This window comes from Micropterus salmoides, unplaced genomic scaffold (assembly GCF_014851395.1).
Source record: "Micropterus salmoides isolate LMB-PRFRI ecotype aquatic unplaced genomic scaffold, ASM1485139v1 Ms_hic_scaffold_19, whole genome shotgun sequence".
NCBI classification, from domain to species: Eukaryota; Metazoa; Chordata; class Actinopteri; order Centrarchiformes; family Centrarchidae; genus Micropterus; species Micropterus salmoides.
In genome coordinates, this window is record NW_024041039.1 from 22999376 (window position 1) to 23021639 (window position 22264).

General features: G+C 40.8%; 1 protein-coding gene and 1 long non-coding RNA gene across 3 annotated transcripts in view; one reads left to right on the forward strand and one right to left on the reverse strand.

Moving 5' to 3' along the window:
• The window catches only part of LOC119910570 (fibronectin type III domain-containing protein 5-like), a 45234-nt gene that overhangs the window by 11468 nt on the left and 11502 nt on the right, over positions 1-22264 (reverse strand). For both annotated transcript variants that reach the window (XR_005445647.1, XM_038729239.1), the window contains exon 2: positions 6453-6568. Coding sequence is in view for 1 of the 2 variants with exons in the window: in XM_038729239.1 (XP_038585167.1) it covers positions 6453-6568 (116 nt within the window). In the remaining variant the exon portion in view is untranslated. The remainder of the gene's footprint in view (positions 1-6452; positions 6569-22264) is intronic.
• Positions 9696-21406, forward strand: LOC119910571. Its single transcript, XR_005445648.1, has 3 exons — positions 9696-9805; positions 10019-10411; positions 19692-21406. It is a non-coding gene; the product is annotated as an uncharacterized LOC119910571 (long non-coding RNA).

Here is a 22264-nt window from a genome sequence, read left to right on the forward strand (position 1 = left end):
TGAAGCGTCAGTCTTTGTAACAAAGATCATGGAGGAGGTGATGAGGAATATATACTATGTGACTGAAAATGCAGGGGGTTACGGAGGCAAGCAAAAACTTAAAAAGGCCATATTTGACACTACTGCGGTTCAGACGTAGAAAACTGGCTCATGAAGCAAGATGCCTATACTCTACACAAGACGGCTCCAGTGCATTTTAAGAGAAACAAGGTTTTAGTGAATTCAATAGATTGGCAATTCCAGATAGATCTAGTCGACATGTCCGCTTATTCTGCTGAAAATGATGGGGTATGCTATTTATTAACATGTATAGATTTGTTTTCAAAATAAGCATGGGTGAGTTGTTTAAAAAATAAGAGTGGTAAATGCGTCACAGCGTCCTTTAAAGATATCTTAGCTGAAGGTAGAATACCGCATAAAATTCAAACAGACGAGGGAAAAGAGTTCCTAAACAAAGATTTCGAGGCGTTAATGAAAATTAATAGTAACGCACACTTTACCACATCAAATGAGACTAAGGCATCTGTAGTAGAGCGCTTTAACAGGACTCTGAAATCTAAAATGTGGCGTTATTTAACAGCCAATAATTCTAAACGATACGTAGATATATTGCAGGATTTAGTCACCTCCTACAATCATAGTTATCATCGTAGTATTAAAATGAAACCGAATGATGTAAAAAAAGACAATGAAGATATCGTATTTAACAACTTGTATAAACAAAAGATAAAAGAGTAATTCATTTCAAATATGAGGTGGGCGATACTGTAAGAATTTCAAAACTACGCGGCCCTTTTAAAAAAGGTTATGAGCAAAATTATACTGATGAATATTTCACTGTAAAGGAATGCATGTCAAGGGACCCTCCTGTTTACAGGTTAAAAGACTATGACGGCGAAATATTACAGGGGACATTTTATGAGCATAAGATGCAAAAATTTATAATAGATAAAAACAAAACATTTAAAATAGAAAAGATTTTATCTAGAAAGAAAAGACAAGGCGACAAGGGACATGGTGTTAGTCAAATGGGTCGGATGGCCAGATAAATTTAACTCGTGGATTTTGGAAAAACAGGTCATTCAGCTACCTTAGTAGATTACAAACTCATGTATAAATGGACACAGAGGATTTTTTGGTCACCCTGCCCAGCAACTCGTCTGCATTATTTTACCCGAGCAATACAATAGCAAACTTCAGAATGAAACTATCCAAGCCTTTACACTTTAAATCAGCATACGAGGTGGGTTTGATAGAAATACAATATCCAAAATGGAAATTCCAATGGGAATTCCAAACATGGAAATTGTTTTCATCAGAAGACTCAAAATTTGTCGTGTTTGATAAAAAATCCAACAAGAGGGTAGTTCCATCAGTGACACAGGGGTTCTATACAACAATATCACAGATCATAGCTGAACTAAACAGTTGTTTATCTGAAAACAACATGGGTCACATTGAGCTTGATTACAGCAACATTACCAACAGAGTAAGCCTTTTACCAACGAGAGATTCAGAATTAACGTTTCAAGGAAAACTTGCTCAAATGTTGTGGGAATTGCAACAATTAGATCTCAGCCGCGAACTAACACAGTGTTGACACAGATGCCGTAATTTGGTGCCACATCCTGCCGATGTTAACATAGGGATGTATAATATATTTGTTCATACCGATATTGTTGATCATCAAACGGTAGGGGATAGTTACGTCCCTCTTTTAAGAATAGTACATATATCGGGTCCAAACAACCATATGATCACAAATACTTGTGGCAGACTACACTATCTGAGGCTCTGCAAAACACACATCGACAGTACTGAGATTTCTCTCAAGACAGATCAGAATCAACATATCCCTTTTACGTACGGCAAAGTGATATTAAAGCTACACTTTCGACCCATAAAATATCGGTATTAGACAAGGAGCAAACATGTACCATCCATATGCTCACAATGAGGACAAGTACGTTGCATATTATACAGCCCATGCGGGTGGTGATTTACCAGGATACAGTGGGCTCGGTGCTCAGTATGGTGCAGGGTTAGGGGGTATCTTTAGGGGATTGTTTAGATTAGAATTCCCCTTATTCAAGAAATGATTTACATTTGTTGCCCCTCATTTAAAAACATAGCTACGGATGTTATTACAAACGTCATGAACAGACGTCAAGAGGGGTCGGGTATAGTGGCCGTGGCCCCCCGACCAATAAAACGACCTCCTGGGAAAAGAGGGAGTTCCCCACCAAAGACAAACAAACAAATAAGAAGACCCATCCTAAGACTAGAATAAATAAACAAGCAAGGAGAAGCAAGTAGACAAAACGTCAGAAGACAAGAGACATTTTCTAACGAGAATGTCGTTGGTACATAGCCTGTCACAAGAGTGCGTCAAGTCGGAGCTAGACCTGTTTATGGTGCCGTTAACACAAACAAGTATTGAGAAATGCATCTACATCAAATTCCCTCCTCTAGCAGCGATATCAGACTCCATACCCCTTGAATTTTTCATTCCAGCTAGTATAGAGGACTAAAAATCACCAAAGCTAATGGCAGAAACCTGTATCAAGCAGATGAAGTGGGCTTTATCAACTACCCTGGATGTACAATATTTTCACAGGTCGACATATTGTTGGGGGACCGACTCATAACGCAATCATCAAACACATATCCTTACAGGGGTATAATAGAGTGCCTTTTGAACTACGGAAAGGACGCTCTGCAGACACAGTTTGGATCCGGACTATTTTGCATGGATACAGCAGGTCATATGGACGACACAACGGCTGGAGGACGCAATGAGGGACTAGTTAAAAGAATGGAGTACACACAAGGCGGCCGCGTAGTGGAGCTAATATAACATAACATTCTGACTTGGCAAGGCAAGTTAATGATAAATGGCGTAGACCTCAAGATAAAATTCATAAGATCTAAAACCGAAATTTGACTTTCGTTTTAACATTATGTCAGCAAGCCTGTTTGTAAAGAAAGTCACCGTATCTCCGGCTGTTAAGCTAGCACAGCTAAGGCGTTTTTATGTTTATACGTTGACAGCCAACAATATCCTTCAAAACCCTTTCAACCCAACTTTACCAGAGGGAATGCCATCAGGGAGTATCATCAGTTATACTCGGCAACTGGAAAGTATCTTAAAAACAACGCTATGGCCATAACCTGCGACAAGTTTTGTAATGGATATAGTCTGTTCTGTTTTAACCTGAGCCCTGATGAAGGAGACCATATGTCGCTCATTAAAAACGGTAGTGTTAGATTAGAGGCTCGTTTTAGAAATCCGCTTCAACGCACAATAAATGCGGTTATCTACGCCACATATGATTCTATAATTGAGATATCATCAAGAAGACAGGTTCTCAATGACTTTTTCTAACTTTAACAAACGATAGTATGAATACGATAGAATTATCAAAAGTACTTGATAAAGTAGTGAAGCAAGGCGTCTTTCTTGGAGTATTTGCTAGTAACCAACTTCCCAAATCAGTTATTAAAAAGAGACCCGCCATGTTGGTGGTAAACACAGACCCCACCCACCTGGTAGGACAACACTTTGTCGCTATCTATATTGACAAGTAGGGTGTGGGGTCATTCTTTGACAGTTTTGGGAACTCTCTTATATACTCACATTTTCCTGAATCCTTTTCTGTCTTTCTCAACAGTAATTGTAAGTCCACACAACATTCTGTTAGACAAGTGCAAGATGTGGATTCTGTAGTGTGCGATCAGCATTGTGTGTTTTTTCTTTACCATATGGATAGAGGGTTATCTTATGACAATGTAATGACTAAATATAGTAGTAAATGGTCATGCAATGATTTTATGGTGTGCAAATTTGTGAAAAAAATACGACCCTCGGTTGAATGTGGTCAAAATAATTATGCAGAATGTAACCAGTGTGTCCAAGTATCAGATTCTTTTAAGTGTGTATAATAATATTAGAAGTTGTGTGCCATTCATTATCAAAATGATTTATAGATTGAAACGTGTACGACAATGTTTTTTATTATGATGATATAAATTAAAACACTGAAATGATAAAGTTATGTCTCTATGTATTTATTTAAAACCGATAACGATATACAATTAAAAAGTTATCCAATCACTCAATCGCATTTTAGGAGATACAAATGGACTTGTTTCATTGTTTGCTAATCGATGTCCTCTGGTAATAAGAGGTGTAGATGGTGGTCCAGTAATAAGAGGAGAAGATTCTCCAAAAGTCTTTCTCTTAATCTCGTCAATTTTTCTTTTGACCTGTTGATTTGGTACAACTGATAAAGGTATATTCAATATAGCCAACGATTGCAGATATTCATCCCAACCTGTAGGTCTCTGGCTGTCAGACACGTTGTGAGAAGCAGTTACTCCTCTTATCAAATCATACACGAGACCCTTTAATAACATTACCGTTAAACACAAACTCCCCACGTTCAGTCCATGCAGATATTTCTTTTGAGGAGGACATTTTATCCAAAATATGCTGGACTTTATTCCTGCTGTTTTTTGACATGTTTTTTTAAAACTTCTTCAAAAACAAAGTCTCTTCCTGCGTGATTCTTCTGCTCTGAAGAGTGTAAATCCTCAGCGACCGGCATTGACAAAGTTAGTGTGTTCTGGTCTTTTTCTCCTTTTTTTACCATGGTGAGAAATCTCTGCAATGCGATGGAATATTTTTTTGCTTTTTCATGAAGATCTTCAGTCTTTTGATCCAGAAAGTCTTTTATAGTACGATCCAGGTCATTTTCAACAGTTTCTCGAATTGACTGGTGTGCCGGAGTTCTTCTTAAAAGATCAAGCTGTTGTTTAGGTACCAGAAACATTTTTTGTGCATACTCCATAGTCATCTAAGCTTGTCTTGAACCAATAAGACTCATTATAAAAGGCACAGCGATACTCAGGAGGGGGAGAAGAAAACCGCCAGACTTTTAAAGCAACATCTTCTTTTTCTTTGAAGCGCAAACCTTTTTATTGGCAAGCAGTCTAATCCCCGCCTGCTTCTTTTTTAATTTTTGATACTGTGTCTTATTTAAAGGAATTTTACCTTTTAAAACATTGTAAGCTATTTCGCATAACGCTACCAAAAGGTCTGGTGATGCAGATTTAATAATATTCACTCTCTGAGATGGAGATGCTCCGTGCATAGTTTGCAGTAAAGACAGGTTTCTTTTAAAGCAATCAGACATGTTTAATTACTTTTTCTTAGGCACATACACAACAGGCAGGTCTGAAAGCAAGTCGGTTCTGAGCCTGAAATCATCAGGTGTCTTAGCTTTAAAATCAACCATCAAGTAAACGTAAGGAACACTCGTGGCATCCTCAAACAATCCATAAAAAAATGACTCTTCCCAGGAAACATTTGTCTAGCCATTAACATGACTTGGTATTTATCTCTGGGATTTTTAAACAAAACAAGATAATTGGTATTCAAATTAATAGTATGGCTAACTTTGCCTTGAAAAAACAAATTCTGAACTAGGTATAAATAACTTAAATTTCTATGATACACATATTTTGTAAACACATTTTGGATCTCAATGTTATTGCTAGCATCATTCATTAAATCATCAATAATCAACAAATTGCTTTTATCTAAAGGCAACAATGTATCATCACATAAAGAAGATCGCAATCCTTCAACGAAATTCACATTTCTAATTTTCAATAACTGGTCATATAATGGTTGCCAACACGAAAAAATAAACAACATTTTCATGTTGTGGTCTAAAATCAAAACCATCAGACCCCCTAACAGCCATGGCATGGTAAAGTTCTCAGATCAGGAAAAACTCTGCGTTTTGTGTACACGGCCTGAAGTCTTGCGGCTAATGTTTTATTTTTTAGTTCGAAAGCCTCTCAGATACTTAAATTGTCTCCTATTGTTAGGATAGTAGATAGGGTGATTTCTATCTCAGTTGAAATCCCATAATGTCCGACGCTCTGTGATACAGTATAAAACCGGAAAATGGTATGGATGTGATGCGCTGTTTGTCATGGAAAATAACACTATTTCAATGTCGTTTACAACAAGTCACAATCTATTTCTTTTAACTCATCGCCAGGGGTCGCCCTGTATTGCATGGGTAGGGTCCCCCTTCGATCAGTGACGTCACTACTTAGGAGGAATGCGAACGAAAAATAACCAAGCATGCATTTGAAACATTTGTTTTTTACGTATCACATCTGAAGTATCTTGTTTACTAGCTAATAATCAAGATGTTGCCAGCAAAACACAAGAGTGAGTATGTTTCTCATCAGCGTTAAAGGCCGTCCCTCAGACATCCCGTGATGCATATCGACAACGGGAGCTTTGATAAAAATACTGAAAAACCTTCTATTTGTATACAATTTGAATACAAAAGATGCTTTGTGGGGGGGGGATTGGTACATTTACATATACAGGTAAATCCATGTAGTGCCTGTGCCGTGTGTGCGTTGCTCACCTGCTGTGTAATGGCAAAGCCAATGACAGGATCTCCCTCGGGGATGTCCCATGTCACCACAGCAGAGTTTGCTTTCACCGCTTTGATGGTCACATTGACAGGAGGTGACAAGCTATCTGGAAACAGAGGGAAAAAGAAACAAAAGCTTGTTTTATCTTCTGCGGTGTCAAATGAGAAGTTCAGCTCAGTTATGTTTTTGCTGGTTGCAGACATGGCCACCAGGATGGCAGGAAGCCAAATTCAGCGGTGTGAATAAAAGGCTGTGCTGAATGCACTATGTAAAGAAGACTCTATGAGTATGGAAACACAAAACAAACAAACAAAAAAAATGCAGATCTCAATATGTTAGACACTCTAACTCAAAGTTTTGTAACATTAATATTAAGCTGCAAATATTATGGTACAAAGCAATTGTGAGACATAAAAATTTAAACCCACCACCCTTTCTGATTAGTTTTATTTATTTATTTTTACCTCCTGTTACTTTGCAAAGCTAGACAGTAATATGGTCTCATCAATGGATCTTTGTCTCTCTTTAACTGATGGCTCAGAGCTGATAATGAAAGTCTTGGCTACTCATTAAATTCCATTGCTGAAGTGTACAGTGACTGCCCTATTTAAATATTCTGTGAAGTTCAGAATCAGAAGGAAGTACAATTAAATGAAAAAACATGCAGGGTCACAGGGTACACGAGTTGAGGATAATGATTTGGTTTCATTGTATAATTAAGTGTGAGAATATGTGTGTGTTTGTGTGTCCATGTGTACTTTGCTGGCCTCTGCTGCCGCCAAATAAGACTCTCTAATTACTGTATGTGTTTCTCAAGTCTGCACAATAAACACACACACAAGTTATGGCTATAGTCTTAAATGACCGTGTGTGCAGATCAGAAGACCAGAGTCACATCAGAGAGGAACACAATAGTTTGCTTCAAATGAGTGTGAAATAGATTTTTCTTTCACACTGTTTACACCATCTCATCTGTATCTTTTCTTTTATTATAAAAATCATTTGAAGTGTAAATTGTGTCAACAATAATGAACAAAAAAGTTCTGACTGTTCACTGTCAGCCTCATGACCTCATTTCCTTGCAGTACAGGTGTGACAAGATCCTGGGGCTCGATATTTTGCAACACAAAAATTTTACAGTATGCACAGTGGTTACATGGGGATCATAATTCATATTAATCTAATCAGTGATGACTCCCAAAATGTGCATTTGTTTTATGCAAAATGCAAGTAATGCTTGAGGGGCTAATTCAATTGTATAAATACTGTGATCTGTCAGAGATAGAGACAGTGTGAAGGCCAGAAAAGAATCAACCAATGCATAAAATCAGCTGATCTGAAGATGCTGTATTTCAGTTAGGATTTGCGGCCAACCAAGTTCAGACATCAGCTTTTAATCTTAATGTTGGAATAATTCATCAGTTTATATATTATAATTTTATATAAATGGTTTGCTTGTTAAAACAGCTGTCACAGTAGTGACACACAATGGTAATGACTCAGTACAGTACAGTCCTAAATCTTAATTTACTCTTCACTACAGAGTAATTTATTTAAGATTTAGATTGACATTTTGTTGAATGCACTTATTTGCTTTGTTGCACTGAGTTAGAAGATATCAATATCACTGTCATTCCTGTAGGCCTATAGAAAATGTTAAGCTACAGCCAGCAGCCAGTTAGTTTAGCTTAGCAGAAAGACTGGAAACATATATCTCCTCGTGCCATGATGTGAGGACAACCAGTAGAAACTCAGACTGAATCATTTAATATAATTAAATAATTAATTTAATATATTATTATAACACACATTGCAGTTGCATTTATTTAGTTTATTATTTATTTTTACGGATGTTTTACAATTATTATTTAATTTTTTATAACACACACAAACACAACTTTTACTGTTTTATTTACTTATTTAATGAAATGTATGAAATTAATTGTTGTTGTAATTTATATGTAGCTTTGGCAATTTTGTTGTTATACATTCATGCCAATAAAGCTGATTTGTATTGACTGGAAACAGCTAGACTGGCTCTGTTCTTAGCTGAATCAGCTGTCAGTTTTTGTACCATTTTGTACCACCGGTGATAGCTGCATATTTAGGGCACAGACATGAGAGTGGTAGCGATCTTTCCATCTAAGTTAGCACATTTCCCAAAAAGTCATACTGTGTGTATAAGTGTTTATCATGATAGTTGAAACAGGAAGTGGTTTCTGTCAGTTTGTGTTAATGTTCAACTGACAACTGTCACAGTTGCTTTCATTCAAATTACTGGCAAATATTGTATCTGTATTGAACCATAAAGTCTGTATCCTGTATGGCACTGGATCTTGCGAGGACTCTGCTGTTATATCTTTTCTTTGCAGCAGACATCGATTCTTAGGAATCAGTGGACTTTTGGGAATGATCGCTATGTGACTGTGTAATGTGAAGCGGAACTTTTAGAGATGAATAGGGACGGCGAGAAGTGGTCACTCTCAGTGTTGCCGCTCTTCTGTCTTTAATAGGATATAAATCTAATTCAGCCCACCAAATGCAGTCAATAAGTTATTGAATAGGTTAACGCTCACTTGCCCTGCGACGGGTATAAATCACACAGCTGGTAATTACAGGATGATAGGCTGTTGTTGCACTTGTATACACTGTGACACACTGTGCATTCAGAAACAGCACACCATATCCAAGCCAGGCGTCTGTGTTACATTCCCACCCGCCTGCTGCAGACGTTTTGATGAATGGCCTGGCTAACAGTAGATGACAGGATGGAGACCTGCTGCATCTCTTCATCAGTGGGGACAGTGATGTTTGAAGTGGCTTTTTTGGGGAGTTTTTTCTGTTGACAGCTTATGGGACTGAAGAAGTCACAAATCAAACTCATTATCTCTCTCTCTGATAGTTCTCCCTTTCTCTCTTTCTTACATACAGGGACATACAACATTTAGCTCCTAATGCATTACTGCGCTACTCATTATGGAGAATACTGACTCTAACTGTCTCAAAGACATGTTTAATTGAAATGTCTATTTTGTACATTTGTACGTGCAAGTTCATGAATATTTGAGTTCATACAGCCATTTAAAAATAGGAAAAACATGTGAAGATGTTAAAAGGGGTAACATTCACAAAAATGTCTTTAATTTAAATACTGTTATGTAAGGTTTATTTCAACGAACAGCACAGAGTAATGGGAAATGGGTCACATGAACAGAGTTAAGATAAGGGCATAACCATGGCATTATGGGTAAGAGATAATGTGGAGGCAGAGCAGAGCATGCAGAGGAACAAAATAAAGCCCCAAAATAACCGTATTCTGCACTTGGTTCAAGAGGCGCACACGGTAATTTTATTTCATTTGTTTACCTTTGTGTATGGTACTTGTTTGTGTACTTTACGTGGACAATATTTATGTTTGGTTATATTGTATGATTTCATTGCATTTCGCTTGTGTTAATGTGTTTGGGCCTGTTTATCAATGGACACTAGCTTGAAAGGCCTTAAAGTGAATGTGAGATGAATGTTTTAAGCTGTTATATCTTTTATTTTCTTGTAGTTTTCACGGTGTCTGCTGACGAAGGAGAGAGTTGCGATAAAATAGATCTTCAAAAGACATCTGTATGATGCGTGGCCATTATTTCTTGGGACCAGTGTAGCTACAGTGAAAACGTACCGTCAGCACGGCCGGGAGTTGAGAGGAAGCACTAGCGCTGGGGCAGAGTGTGGCCGGAGAAGGCGTTGGAGGAGACGCTTGCCAATTCGCGGGAGAAGAAGGGCGTGTCGGCTCCTGACACCGTGGGGTGTCCTACCGCGATCCACCAAGAGAGGGCAACTTATACCAGCGAAAGATACAGCTGCAAGTATCCCCGTTACAGGCTTCAGCGTGCAGAGACGTTTCATTCCCTTGCCGTTCTTAGGCTGAAGAGTGCGGCTCTGCAGACGGCATCAGGTTTGACTGTGCTACCTCTATAAATTTATGGACATTTGTGATATTAACAGAAACTGTTAAAAATACTGGTTTATTAACAAGAGAAGCAATTTATGCTTATTATTGTTTTGATTTATTATTATACACAAATTGTTGTTCTTGCATTAGTAGTGACATTGGTTTTGTGGAGTTCAAATACCTAGCCTAATCAAAGGGTGTAACACGAGTTAGGGTCATTTACATATTTAGCATTAACCTGGTGATAGAGTACTTTTTCTAATACATTTACAATGTCAGTTCATGAGGAAAAATCACAAGAGTTTGAAAATGGTGAGCAAATTGAATTCCTTCAGGCAGAACTGACTAGGTTAAGTGACCAATTAAAATCACAAACTGATTATGCTAAAAGAGAGAGATTGGAATCACTCATAGGTGATATTCGGCATAAAATAGAAATGCAGCAAACAGCAATGATACAGCCTGCCACTTCAAAAGAAGCTGAACTCAGAAAATCTTCACGGGAGAGAAAATTTACCCCAAAGATGCAGGAGCTAAAGCAACAAGAGTCTTCTCAGAGAGAGAGCAAATTTATCACGCTATATGAAAGCTGGAAAGAGCAAATTAGAGACACACGTACCAAACTTAAGGATGAGTGCTCTGACCAAGACTTGGGTGACATGATGGATACTGTTGAAGGGCTGGAGACACAAGTGAGAGACGGGTATGAAAATATACGATCTAAGTCAGCACCTTCTACTGAGATTAGAAGAAAATCTACTACTACTGTTCGTAGCCATCACTCAAACAGTTCATCAGAACAGTACAAGTATCACAGCAAAAAGAGTAGAGTGTGCTGCACAGTTTGCTGCACAGTTTGCTGCAAAGAAGGCTGAAATAAAGATGGAAGAGGCAATCGCTGCACACAAGCAAGAACTCAAAAGACTGGAAAATCAGAGAGATTTGCAAGTTATAGCTGCTAAGCTCAAAGCATACTTCGAAGCTGACACAGGTAAGGCATGTGCCGAAAGTAGAACAGCACGCAGTGAGGTGACCAATTGCCCTCCAGTACGTTGTAAAGAAATAAAAATGGAACAAACTTGTAAGAACAATAACAGCGAACAAACAAACACTAACAATGAAGCTTCATTAGTACAAACCTTACATGACACAATGGTTCTCACCAGACTTCCTGTACCTGAGCCTTCAGTCTTCTCAGGGGACCCACTTAAGTTCTTAGAGTGGAGCACAAGTTTCAAGGCATTGATAGAACGGCGATGCACAAATCCGGCTGACATGTTGTTCTATCTACAAAAATACATCAGTGGTGAGGCCCAATTTGTATTGGAAGGAAGCTTTTACAGAAAGGATGATGAAGCTTACAACCAAGCATGGGAGGCATTGAATGCTCGGTACGGCCACCCATTCGTAATCCAATGTGCATTCAAAGAAAAACTAAATAACTGGCCAAAGATTGGCTCAAGGGAGTCCATTAAACTGAGGCAATTCAGTGATTTTCTAACAGCCTGTAGCAATGCCATGCCTCAAATTAAAGGACTTCAGGTGTTAAATGATTGTGAAGAGAACCAAAAGATGCTCAAAGAACGACTCAAAGAACTCAGATGGGTCTAAGAAAGTAAACGCTGCATTTCCATCTTCAAAACCAGTCACATGCATGTGTTGTGGAGAAAGCCACTCCATTCACGAATGTCAGAAGTTTGACAAGAAGTCTGTGGAACATAAGAGAAGGTTCATATTTGACAATAACCTGTGCTTTGGCTGTCTTAGAAGAGGACATAATTCAAAAGACTGCAAGAATAAAGCTACTTGCAGCATATGTAAGAAACACCATCCAACACCACTTCATGAGGATCGTCCATCTGCGGCTGCAGACACATCTTCTCATGCAAGGCAAGTGGAAGAAAACTCTTCTTCCCTTTCTTGCTCCATAGACAGAGTCGATGGTGGGAGCACATCCATGATAGTTCCTGTATGGATCTCTTCAACCAATGACCTTGAAAGAGAGACCTTAGTGTATGCCCTGCTGGATACACAGAGTAGCAACACCTTTGTAGACCAAGAGGTAGGTGAGAAAATGGGTGTAGGTTTAGAGCCAGTCAAGTTGAAGCTCACCACTATGATGGGAAAAGACTCCATTGTTCAAGTCAAAGAGTTAGTGGCCTTAGAGTTAGAGGGTTTACCTCTCAAAGCTTTATCAACTTGCCACCTGCTTATACAAGAGATTTCATCCCACTTGAACGTTCCCACATTCCTTCCAGTGAAACTGCCAAAAGGTGGAGACATCTGAACAGGATATCACAGGAAATGCCAGAGCTGATGGAGTGTGAGGTGGGACTCTTGATAGGCTACGACTGCTCCAGAGCATTGGCACCACGACAAGTTATTATAGGAGGTGATGACGAGCCGTATGCCATCAAGACCGACTTAGGGTGGAGCATTGTCGGCAGCTCGTCACAGGTCGCAAAGTCAACTGAAGTGACAGGGCTGTGCCATCGTGTATTGGTCAAGGAACTTCCGCCATTGACACCAGCCACTGTCATCAGAGCCCTAGAAGCAGACTTCAAAGACACAAACCCTGGGGGAAAAGAGCGTATCGCAAGATGACATACAGTTGATGGAATTACTGAATAAGAGAATACACCAGAATGCAGATGGGCACCTGGAAATGCCCCTCCCCTTCAAAACACGCCCACAACTGCCAGAAAACAAGCTGCTGGCCCTGGTGCGGCTGAAGCACCTGAAAGGGAAACTTGAAAGAAATCCCAAATTCAAGGATGACTACAACAAATTAATGGAAGGCATGTTAAAGTATCATGATGCAGAGATCGCTGATCACCAATCCAAAGTAGGAAAATGTGTGGTATATTCCTCACCAAGGGGTATATCACCCTAGAAAGCCAGACAAAATTAGGGTTGTGTTTGATTGCTCCGCCAAGTATGATGGCACGGCTCTGAATGATCATTTACTAACTGGACCAGATCTCACAAATGGCTTGACAGGAGTGCTCTGCAGATTTCGCAAACACCCGATAGCAGTCACCTGTGATGTAGAAAAAATGTTCCACAGATTCCATGTAAATCCAGAAGACAGGGATTACTTGCGTTTCATGTGGTGGGAAAATGGCGATACAAGTTCAGAGCCAAAAGAGTATCGCATGAAGGTCCACCTATTTGGAGCGGCATCCTCTCCTGGCTGCACAAATTATGGAATGAAGTATCTTGCAAGCCAGAATTAAAAGGAACATCCCTTGGCAGCTAACTTCATCACAAAGAATTTCTATGTTGATGATGGCCTTATCAGTGTGGAATCAGTGGAAACAGCCGTCAAAGTAGTGAGAGATGCTCAAAGTGTGTGTGCAAAAGGGAGATTACACCTCCACAAGTTCGTCTCCAATAACAGAGAAGTCTTGGAGTCAATTCCTGAGAGTGAACGAGAATAATGCCTCAGTGGGAGAGCTGGCTGAGTGATCTAGAGAATTTGCAAAAACTCCAGATACCAAGATTTTTTGCTCCTGAAAATCTAGGGACGATCCGGAGAACCGAACTGCATCACTTTTCGGATGCAAGTAGCCATGGGTATGGCCAGTGCTCCTATATCCGAGTGGTGAGTGAAGACAGAGTGCATTGCTCCTTAGTCATAGGCAAGGCAAGGGTTGCACCCACAAAGGTTGTAACCATACCAAGGCTGGAGTTAACAGCGGCAGTTGTTTTCTCAGCAATCAGCAGTATGTTAAAGGAGGAGCTGGAGCTCAAAATCAATCAAGAGTATTTTTGGACAGACTCGCAAGTAGTCCTGGGGTACATTAACAATGAAGCCCGGAGGTTTCACGTTTTCGTTGCAAATCGAGTCCAAAGAATCAGAGAAGCAACAGACCCAGCACAGTGGCACTACATCGACACTAATCAAAATCCAGCAGATCACGCTTCCAGAGGCCTCAAGGTGGCAGAGTTGATCAGCTCAGACTGGCTTACGGGACCCAAGTTCCTTTGGGAAAGAGATATTACACCAAAACCAACTTCAGAGCTTCTAGTGGGTGATCCTGAAGTAAGAACGACACAAGTACTACAAACAAATGCAGTAAAAGAGGAACATTTTTTGGACAGACTAAAACGATTCTCGAAATGGCACACCACAGTGAATGTTGTTGCTCGGATCCAGCAACTAGGAAAAAGAGTCAAAACAGCAGAACTCATGTGGAAGACAAGTCTGATGCTTGTAAAATTAGCAAAAAATGACGCCTTCAAAGAGGAAATACGGACACTGAGTCATTGCAAACTACCACATAGCCATCAATTGTTCCAGCTTGATCCAATATTGCAGGACGGGATCCTCAGGGTGGGAGGGAGATTAAAACAGGCTTCCTTACCCCTTGACTTGAAGCATCCAGTAATCCTACCAAGAGATAGTGTGATCACACGTCTGATCCTAGGTTACTGCCATGAAAAAACTCAGCACCAAGGAAGAGGGCAAACCCTTAATGAGTTGAGAGCAAATGGTTACTGGGTTGTTGGTGGCAGCAAAGTTGTGGTGAACTACATTAAACAATGTGTTGTATGCAGGAGAGCTCGCAGGCCAACAGAAATAAATGGCTTACGGTGTTTTATAGCTATCCGTGGAGCTGTGAGACAAATCAGGTCGGATCAAGGGACAAATTTTGTGGGGGCAAAAAAATGAACTGACAAAAGCTTTAAAAGAAGTGGACAAAGACAAAGTGACTGCTTACCTGGCCAGAAAACAATGCGACTTCATTATGAACGCACCTGATGCCAGTCACATGGGAGGCGTTTGGGAGCGGGTCCTGGCAAAGAGCGCTGGGAGATTGGATGATGCTTCTTTGAGAACGTTTTTCTATGAAGCCATGTCAATTATAAATAGCCGCCCACTCACCACTGACAGCATCAATGATCCCAAAGGCCTACAGCCACTTACACCAAACCATTTACTTACCATGAAAACCTCTGTCCCGCTGCCTCCACCAGGAAAATTTGTAGCAGAAGATCTGTATGCCAGGAAAAGATGGCGCAGAGTACAGTATCTGACAGAGCAATTCTGGTGCAGATGGAGGAAGGAATATCTAGCAAACATCACCCTCAGACAACGCTGGCATTCTTCAAAACGGAATGTGAAGATTGGAGACATTGTCATTGTCAAAGAGGAAGAGATTCCCCGCAATGAGTGGAGACTTGGAAGAGTACTTGATGTTTGTAAGGATGAAGACGGACTGGTGCGGAAAGCCACAATTCAAATGGGAACTAAAAAACTTGGGAAGGAGGGTCAGCGACTCAGTAATCCATCCATTCTTGAACGTACTATTCATAAATTAGTTGTACTTGTAGAAAACAACTAACTCGTTACAAGGGAAGTAAGCTACACTCTAAACACCTACCTGTGTGAACAGTTTAAGGTATCGGTCTTGACCCAAGAGGTTTCATAGATACAGACTGTTTTGGTTCTGGAATTTACTAGATTTATTCAAAGATTTGCATAAAGGTTATCATGAATCATAGTAAATTGGTGGGAGTGTAACTGTCTTAAAGACATGTTTAATTGAAATGTCTATTTTGTATATTTGTATGTGCAAGTTCATGAATATTTGAGTTCATACAGCCATTTAAAAATAGGAAAAACATGTGAAGATGTTAAAAGGGGTAACATTCACAAAAATGTCTTTAATTTAAATACTGTTATGTAAGGTTTATTTCAACGAACAGCAGAGAGTAATGGGAAATGGGTCACATGAACAGAGTTAAGATAAGGGCATAACCATGGCATTATGGGTAAGAGATAATGTGGAGGCAGAGCAGAGCATGCAGAGGAACAAAATAAAGCCCCAAAATAACCGTATTCTGCACTTGGTTCAAGAGGCGCACACGGTAATTGCCTTTCATTTGTTTACCTTTGTGTATGGTACTTGTTTGTGTACTTTACGTGGACAATATTTATGTTTGGTTATATTGTATGATTTCATTGCATTTCGCTTGTGTTAATGTGTTTGGGCCTGTTTATCAATGGACACTAGCTTGAAAGGCCTTAAAGTGAATGTGAGATGAATGTTTAAGCTGTATGTCTTTTATTTTCTTGTAGTTTTCACGGTGTCTGCTGACAAAGGAGAGAGTTGCGATAAAATAAATCTTCAAAAGACATCTGTATGATGCGTGGCCATTATTTCTTGGGACCAGTGTAGCTACACTGACCAAAATGAATTACATTACTAATAACTCAGTACCAAAGTAATGTGTTCTATTACTCGCTACTTTAGGGTGCCACTCCAACACCTCCACGCACACACACACGACACATCTTCTGTATTTAAGTGTAGAAGGCTGTGAGGTGCTCCTTGTGACTAGTTAACTGATCTGCATTTGTAAAATTGATGGACTGCCTCTTTAATGGGCAAGAATAGATTTGACTTTTGACATGACTTCGATTGACGACATTAATAGAATAGGCAACGTTCTCATCCAGACATGAGAATAGAATCTGGTGTCATTTGACCCCTCATTCTTCTCCATAATCGCCTGACAACAGTCTTACCTGTAAGGCTCTACTTGCTCCATACCTCCCACCTCATGTCTTTTAAATTTGGAAATTTTGCACAGAGCTTGTTAGGTTTTAATAAAGCCTCTAAATTTCTTATCGTGATGCGTGTACTTTCTCTTTGCTCTGCCTGCTGCAAAGCCCCTTGAAATTAGAAAATCTTTTCCCACTGAATGATTTTAAAATAATGACATCTCATTGTCACTTTGTATAGTGTAGTAGATAGAAGAATTTCTTTTGTTTTCTCCTTCTTTTTTGTATATATTGCTGGCTGCCTGTTGGAATGTGTAAGTTAATGATTGTGATTTAAGTCTCTCCTGGTAAATCAGAATCAGAATCCGAATCAGTTTTATTGCCAGGTATGTGTACACATACGAGGAATTTGACTCAGGATTGTACATTGCTCACGATGTGCTTACTTATACAATAATAAAATAATAATATAATAATAATAAAATAAAATCAGACACAAACTACAGAGTAGACAACACTAATATACACACTATGAACAAAACAATATAGACATATTGCCAAATAGTGCAGTAATCAGAGTGCAAAGGATGCAAGAGTAAACTATTCTCATTATGTACATGTTGAAGGTGGATATGATATACAGGTACACACACATACATGTACACAGTGTGATGGAGCATAGTGCAAAGGATGCTGGAAAAAATAAATATGACCTATGACCTTATGACCTGAGGTAAGTGTATTGGTATACAGTATATACAATATGACATAGTATGAACAGCACTGAAATAGAGAATGGTGAAGTGGAAACCAGTTAACAGGTGCTGATTAGAGGCAGAGTTACTGGGTTATTGCACAGGAATTGTTCTTGACACTGTGAGTCAGAAATCAGCTGTTCATCAGAGTGATGGCTTGTGGGAAAAAACTGCTTCTGTGTCTGTTGGTTTTCGCGTACAGTGATCTTTAGCGCCTACCAGAGGGGAGGAGCTGGAACAGGTTGTGTCCGGGGTGAGATAGATCTGCAGTGATGTTTCCTGCCCGTTTCCTGACTCTGGAAATGTAGTCCTGAAGTCCTGAATGGAGCGCAGGTTGGCACCGATTATTTTTTCTGCAGTCCTGACTGTCCGTTGTAGTCTGCTCCTGTCCTTTTTGGTGGCAGATCCAAACCAGACAGTGATGGAGGTGCAGAGAACAGACTGGATGATGGCTGTGTAGAACTGGATCAGCAGCTCCTTAGGCACAGGAAGTACATCCTCTGCTGGGCCTTCTTGATGATCGTGTCAGTGTTGGGCTCTCACTTCAGGTCCTGGGATATAGTGGAACCCAGAAACCTGAAGGATTCCACAGCAGACACAGGGCTACTGAATATGGTGATGGGGGGCAGAGTGGAGGGGCTCCTCCTGAAGTCCACGGTCATCTCCACAGTTTTGAGCGTGTTAAGCTCCAGGTTGTTCTGACCGCACCAGAGAGCCAGCTGATCAACCTCCCGTCTGTAGGCCAACTCGTCACCGTCCCGGATGAGGCCGATGACCGTTGTGTCGTCAGCGAACTTCAGGAGTTTGGCAGATGGGTCCCCTGAGGTGCAGTCATTGGTGTAGAGGGAGAAGATGGTGGGGAAAGCACACACCCCTGGGGGGCGCCAGTGTTGATAGTCCGGCTGCTGGATGTGATGTTTCCCAGCCTCACCTGCTGACTCCTGTCAGTCAGGAAGTCTGTGATCCACTGACAGGTGGAGGCTGGCACAGTGAGCTGGGTGAGTTTGGTGCTGAGGATGTCCAGGATGATGGTGTTGAATGCCGAGCTGAAGTCCACAAACAGGATCCTAGCATATCTCCTTGGAGAGTCGAGGTGTTGCAGGATGCGATGCAGACTCAAGTTGACTGCATCATCCACTGACCTGTTAGCCCTGTAGGCAAACTGCAGGGGGTCCAGCAGGGGGCCTGTAATGTCCTTCAGGTGGGCCAACACCAGCCTTCAAAGGACTTCATGACTACAGATGTCAGGGCGATGGGCCTGTAGTCATTTAGTCCAGAGATGGAGGGTTTTTTGGGGACTGGGATGATTGTGGAGCGTTTGAAGCAGGAGAGAACTTCACACAGCTCCAGTGATCTGTTGAAGATCTGAGTGAAGATGGGGGCCAGCTGGTCAGATTTTCAGGCACGATGGTGAGACACCGTCAGGTCCAGGAGCCTTCCTGATCTTCTGCCTTTGGAAGAGGTGGCTCTCGTCCTCTTCACAGATCTTGAGTGCAGGTGAGAGGTCAGAGCGGGAAGGTGACTGTTTGAAGATGGTGTTGGAGTGGGGGAGAGGTGTGACTCTGGGCTTTTCAAACCTACAGTTGAAACCATTCAGCTCGTCTGCCAGTTGTTGAGTACCAGCAGTGTTGGGGGATGGTCTCTTGTAGTTTGAGAGTTTCTGTAGGCTTCTCCACAACGCCGCAGGGTCGTTGGCTGCAAAGCTGTTATTTAGCTTTTCAGCATAGCACCTCTTTGCAGCTTTGACCTCTTTAGTCATTGTGTTCCTGGCCTGGTTGTACAAGACTCTGTCCCCACTTCAGACTTTAATCTCTCTGAGACGCCAGGTTACATAGAGACAAATGATAAAAAAGATGATTACATTACATTTAGATCTCAGGAGTTTGCAACAAGGTTCCCTTGTTCTTTCTCCTTAGGTTTCTGCAAAACAATGTTAAACCATCTCTTTGTGTGTCCTCATGTACCACAGCTTCCGGTCACTTTTGGTCTGTCTTTGTCCATCTCCTCTCTCCCATAGGACTGCACTACGCTGAGGTACAATGAGAAGAGACGTTGGCCGTGACCGTGGGCCTTAAATATCCACAAGACACAAGAGTCAGCTCTAATGAAACACCAGACAGATGTCTTCATAACCTCTCTCATTGCAGTGGCACTCAGTCTGCCTCACCCTGAGAGACGGAGGTGACTTTGAGCTATGACGGATGTCCCTGGGGTGTGTGTGAGTGTGTGTCTTAAGCTCAATGATGATCAGAGTGACAGCTAGTTGTCTAACCCATGCTGAGGTTGTGAAGGGTGACAGCTCCTTAATATCCCTGTTCATTAAAGAACTCACTGGGAGTGTGTGTGTGAAACCATATACAGTCAAGGAGAGGAAGCCGAGCAGCTGTTTGATGACACAGATGTGTTACGAACACACATACAAAGGTACAGCCCTGGTCCATAAAGCCTATCATTATTTAATGAATGTTCTCCTTATCTCTCTGTCAACCTCAGAAAGACAGGATCTCTCCTCCAACACCTCCTTCCCTCCCTCTTGACTCCTCCTCTGAATCTCTTTTCAGCGTGTTGTGTGTCCGCACCACGCTTCCCAAAGCTGGGTAAAGTGCAGTTCACTGCTTTTAAGGTAGTGAATTTCTAGTGTATTTATAGAGGGGAAATATTGCAGATAACATGGGATGATGTAATAAAGAAATCATAGTGTGCTATGAAAAACAAATTGTTTTTTCTTTAACCAGATGTGTAATTCACATAATCCACTATGGAATTTGTTTACTTTCTAACAATCATCTTGTATAAGGGACCACATTTACACCTGGGATTAACATACCATCTGTTTCTGGTGTGTCTTACCTGGATAAGGAAAACGCATGCTAATGCAAGGTGTAAATGGAGGCAGAACGCATTGAATGCAATCAGTTCAGGGCAAGACTGAACTGTGGGTCCTCATCCGTTTGTATTGCAGATGTCTACTTTTGCCTTTATATAATCATCAGGTACAGAACTTACAGCAAGGTTACACATAGCAGCTGTAAAACAACCAGCAGGTGTGCTAGCACACGCCATGTTTGCTATGTATCTGGTAGTTTGTGGTGTTACGGCCTCGCCCTTATTTGTGTATATGTATCTGTGTTGTGCAGCTGTGTGTTATGTTAAGCAGGATGTGCGAACCCTTGCCGAGGATTGGCTGGCGCGAGACCCACCTACTTCCTGGTTCCGGCTGGTGGTCTGATTGGTGCGGCGCCTGGCAACCTCCTCCAGTCATCTACCGCCTTCCAGATCATCCCCTGTTTAAATAGCTGCCTACATGTGTGAACTTCGCAGTTGTGATTTTCCCCTTGATCAACTCGCCTTGTTCGTATCGTCCTTTATAGTGGTAATTGCGTTAACTGCTATAGAAGCATTAGTTCTAGTGATAAGTGTTAGTTCTTAAGGTTTAAATTTAGTTCTAGTGTCTGAGCAAGTACCTTAGTGGGGGATTACTGATGTCGACCAGACACCTGCAGTTAAGTTTGTTAGATACACTAGGCTTAGAGGGTGCTGCTCCTTTTGTTTCTTACTGGGCAAGTCAGAGTTTTGTTTAGTTTGATTTCGAAGTAGCAAGTGGCTATCTCTCAGTTGGAGAGACCTCTTTAAGTTATATCTGGTTCTTTGATTTAAGCAGCATCCACCAGCCCTTTTCCGTTCTGTTTGTAAACGCTGTCAACAATAAACAACTTGCATTTTTACCAAAAACACTCTGTTTCATGTTGCTTCCCTTTCCCCACGAGCTGGGTCGTAATGTGGTAATTTGATTAAACATAAATTAATTGAGGATTTTGCACTATGTAAGCATAGTTAATACTAAAGTAAAAGTAGTATACCTATTTTTTATACCGGGACCCTTTTTTACAAGACTGGGCCTGAAGTGGAAATGCAGAACTGACTTTAAGGCCCCTTTCATATTATGCTGGGGCCTTGGGGCAGTTACCCGCTTTGCTTAGCTGTGGTCGAGAGGATTATTTATCACCATAATTTATTTGTGTAAATGTGTAAATATCAATAAAAATGAATGATGGCTGACTTACATATAGCTGCTTCAGCTTACTGGGACACTCAAACAGAACAGAGGCATCATTAATGTTATTAGTGACACTGGTGCTTTTCCTACATGTCAAAATGTCTGCAGTGCCTGTTTGATTGTGTCTTTAGTAAAGTTGTACTACACTTATGACCCCAGTCAGCTGAAACAGTCTGATATGTGTTACACCTGAGCAGACAGCAGCAGCCTTGAGCCTGAGGGAATATGAAACCTTGCAGGGTGGTGCTCCAGCTTCCATCTGCCCCGTGGGGAGATATTACTGATTTGTACCACCTTATTACACTTCTGCAATCCTTAGAAATGCATTTCTCAGAGTGAGGCCCTTGGGCTGGTTCTGCTCCCTGGGATGCTAATGAGTTAGTCTGTAGGCTTGTGAACTAACATGGAAACTGCCTGTTAGCTACATCATCTTCTACTGTTATCTAGCATTTTGGAGACAGGCACAGGCCTCGGGTGTTTCTTACTTCCTGTTCCGTTCTTTGAATCCTTTTGGGGATCACTGTGCTACTACT